The sequence below is a fragment of the Nannobrachium achirus genome (genome assembly GCF_963921795.1).
Source record: "Nannobrachium achirus genome assembly, chromosome: 1".
In the NCBI taxonomy this organism is placed as follows: Eukaryota; Metazoa; Chordata; class Actinopteri; order Myctophiformes; family Myctophidae; genus Nannobrachium; species Nannobrachium achirus.
Window position 1 is genome coordinate 34370160 of NC_137810.1, and position 4284 is coordinate 34374443.

At 42.3% G+C, this 4284-nt stretch overlaps 1 protein-coding gene across 1 annotated transcript; it reads left to right on the top strand.

Moving 5' to 3' along the window:
* Positions 1-257: 257 nt before the first annotated feature.
* Positions 258-705, top strand: LOC308287331 (small ribosomal subunit protein uS19; the record flags this gene model as incomplete). Its single annotated transcript, XM_080728470.1, has 1 exon — positions 258-705. Exon 1 carries the CDS (start codon positions 277-279, stop codon positions 703-705), a length of 429 nt encoding a protein of 142 aa, XP_080584596.1. The 5' UTR covers positions 258-276.
* Between the last annotated feature and the right edge of the window lie 3579 nt (positions 706-4284).

Below are 4284 nucleotides of genomic sequence, written 5' to 3' on the forward strand. Positions count from 1 at the left end.
TTATTGTTACACTGTGTACAGTGTACCTAATGGCTATAAGAGTAAAACATAGTTATGATATTGTTGGAGTAATGTGGTTTTAAAAAATGTAATCAATAAATGCATTGAATTAAAATAGCAACAATACCACATCTGCAAGACTACAAAGCAAATACAACAAACTGTTTACTTACTCTTCAGGAATGTAGGCTACTACTGTCGATGAACCACAGTCTATAACGCTTTATATTATTACAGGTGTTATAATATAATCTTTCCCCCGGAATTTCAGGCAAGATGGCTGATACCGAGATCAAGAAGAAGCGTACCTTCAGGAAGTTCACCTACAGGGGTGTTGACCTGGACCAGCTTCTGGACATGTCCTATGAGCAGCTGATGCAGCTGTACTGTGCCCGCCAGAGGAGGAGGCTGAACCGTGGCCTGCGCCGCAAGCAGCAGTCTCTCCTGAAGCGCCTGCGTAAGGCCAAGAAAGAGGCTCCCCCCATGGAGAAGCCCGAGGTTGTCAAGACCCACCTGAGGGACATGATCATCCTGCCTGAGATGGTTGGCTCCATGGTCGGCGTGTACAACGGCAAGACCTTTAACCAGGTTGAAATCAAGCCTGAGATGTGTGGTCACTACCTGGGGGAGTTCTCCATCACCTACAAGCCAGTCAAGCACGGTCGCCCCGGTATCGGAGCCACACATTCTTCCCGTTTCATGTAATTGGCCATAATTTGCATTGTGCAAAAATGATTGCAATCCCAGAGACTGTTTATCTCTGGTAAAAAATACTTCTCTGTTTACATCTTAGACAAAACGTCACGCTAGGCAAAAAAAAACTTCTAGGCAAACGTCATCGTGCGACGCTAATCTACAAGCTCATAACACTTTACGCGATGCAACTCCCTGTGAGCTTGTAGATCTGCATCTCAGTGGGCGAAGTGAGGAAACGCCTGTTTTTGTTTGACAAGTATGGCGGCCAATCACAGATCGGCTCCGCGGCTAACGACGGAGTTGACTGGCCAATCACAGCTCGCTTCTCCGCGCGAGCCACTGTCAACACAAGCAGGCCAATCACAGCTCGCTTCTCCGTGCGAGGCCAAGATCTCAAACGTCAGTGTCAACAAAAGTGGTCCAATCACAGCGGGTCTTCGTTTAGCCGGTTAACGACTTCACGGTTTCAAAGACTTTCTGCATCATTCATCAATAATCACTGCTCATCAACAGTCGCTCTTCAACTTGCTCACGTTCTTACAGTTTATAGTTTCTACTTTCTATCCGTTTGAACCAGTTAGTTTAGTCCGTTTAGTTTACAGTTTTTTTCAGTTTTAGATCACTTTTTATTTTGCACCTCTGGTCGTCAACTTTGCTGAAGGATTACGGTATGGTTGAAGAATCAACGGTTGCTTCAAAACGCTTCACAATGGAGAAGAAGAGACAGGTCAAGAGACCTGATGGACCAAAGGCTGAAGATGACTGGACTAAGCTCACCTGGTCAAGTCATTTCGAGCCCATCACCGGCAGGGTGACTTTGAAGGGCGTCCCCGTTGTTGCATCACCACCTGGAGAAGGAGCTCCCAAGCAAACGGCAGAGCCTGAGTCTGACCGAGAAACTCCCAAACAGCAGGTGTCCATCATCCAGACGAGCGGCAGCAACGGTTCGACGGTAGCTGGGTGCACAAACCGCCAGTCAGTGACCACTGACAACGAGCACACGCACAGAAGGAAGAGGAGGCCCGCTGCTGCTTGGAGGAGGGTGGTTAAGATAGCAGCCTTCATACAGAAGAGGAATCCCCCTTCCCATCTGGGCCTCTACAAGAGACCAGCTGGTGTGCCTGGGAAGCCACCAGTCCAGCGTCCACGAAAGGTTCCAGAACCAGATGACACTACCAGCCTCAGGAGAACAAGCATCCTGATGGACGCCCCCCTCAAGGCCCCCAGAAGGTACTAGTAGGTACTGACTCCCCAGCAGCCACCAACGGCTTATTTATTACATATTTTATATTGTCAATTTTCTTTGTGTAAAATGTATATTTAATCATTAATTCATATTTTACTGTTATTTCAATCATTTTCTTATGTAAATAGTGTAAATAGTGTGTATTAACTAGAAATACTGTTCCTTCGAAACAGTGTGGGCTCGATTCCAACCCAACAAATAGGATACTTTAAGGTACTGTAAGGTACAGTACCCTACAGTATTGTACTGTACCTTACTATACTGTACTGCACCTTACTGTACTGTACTGTACTGTACTGTACTGTAACTTACTGCACTTTACTGTACTCTACTGTACTTTACCTTACTGTACTTTACTGTACTCTACTGTAACTTACTGTACTTTACTGTACTCTACTGTACCTTACTGTACTGTACTTTACTGTACTCTACTGTACCTTACTGTACTGTACTGTACCTTACTGTACTGTACCTTACTGTACTGTACTTAACTGTACTCTACTGTACCTTACTGTACTATACTGTACTGTACTCTACTATGCCGTACTGTAACTTACTGTACTGTACTCTACTGTACCTTACTATACTGTACTTTACTGTACTCTACTGTACCTTACTGTACTCTACTGTACTTTACTGTACTCTACTGTACCTTACTGTACTGTATTGTACTTTACTGTACTGTACTTTACTGTACACTACTGTATCTTGCTGTACCTTACTGTGCTGTACGTTACTGTACTTTACTGTACTTTACTGTACACTACTGTACTGTACTGTACCTTACAGTACTGTACTTTACTGTACTATGCTGTACCTTACTGTACTTTACTGTACTCTACTGTAACTTACTGTACCTTACTCTACTGTACTTTACTCTACTCTACTGTACTGTACCTTACTGTACTTTACTGTACTCTACTGTACCTTACTGTACTGTACCTTACTGTACTGTACTTTACTGTACTCTACTGTACCTTACTGTACTATACTGTACTGTACTCTACTGTGCCGTACTGTACCTTACTGTACTGTACTCTACTGTACCTTACTATACTGTACTTTACTGTACTCTACTGTACTGTACTCTACTGTACCTTACTGTACTGTATTGTACTTTACTGTACCTTACTGTACTGTACTCTACTGTACCTTTCTGTACTGTACCTTTCTGTACCTTACTGTACTTTACTGTACTCTACTGAACCTTACTGTACTTTTACTGTACTCTACTGAACCTTACTGTACTGTACATATTCTATGTGTTCTAGATCTACATTTTTGATTCTGTGTTTGGGAACCAGCAACTGTCAAATGGACTCCAACTGTAGTGGAGTATATTGAGTGCATATACTGTAGGCTAACAATCCCAGATCACATCTGTCCTCCACTATGTCTATAACCAAGGCGTTCTTCTATGTGGCCACTCCAGACTGAGGAGTGGAGCATGGCTTTTATTGTGTTTGTGGATCTGACTTGGAAATGCATTGGTTTTGATATCTCCCTGACAACCAACAACAACCACTAATATGGCTGACTGTCCCTGCGGGCTCTAGGATATATGGCTATGGGATTTACATCCCATCGCCCAGACTTGATTCTTGATCACAGCTGTGTAATCAGTAGAGTGGAGAGGGACATTTATTTATAGTTTTAACTATAACTATAGTTTTATACATCACACAGCTTAGACATTTGGATCAAATCAGAGAGCAGACCTGTGTGAACGCAATGATATAGATAGCATATCTGAAGTGTGAACACTGCAGCCACAGCGCCTTAACATAAACATGGGTCTATTATCCTTCTCTCCACTCACTAAACCCATTGGAAATGCATTGGGTGCTTAAAGTTAAACATTTTTATTTTTTTATATTTATACTACAAAACATTTCAAAACCAAAAATACAAGCACACGTGTCCTCAGTAAGCTGAACACATAAAAATTTGAATGGTGTTGAAAGGTGTAAGCGTTTAAGAGATGAATCGCGCCAAAGTTTTGAGGATACTGACTGACTGATAGATAAATAATGAAGATAACATACGTGTGCTCGCCTTCCAGGCGAGCCCACAATTATCTGTCTTAAATGTCTTTAATATACTGTATATAATATAGCCTATATTCCTTATAATAAACATCAAACCAAGAACTGACATTTGTTTTTGGAAGATTATATGTTTCTTGATAATAACCAGCGGTGGACAAAGTTCTCAACAGCACTACTTGAGTCAACGTACCGTATAGGTACTCCTGGTCAGATATTACTCCTCTACTAGTGAAAGTTGCTTGGTCAAATTTTACTTGAGTTCAGTTAAAGTAGGTCTACTGAAGTGCAAAAGTA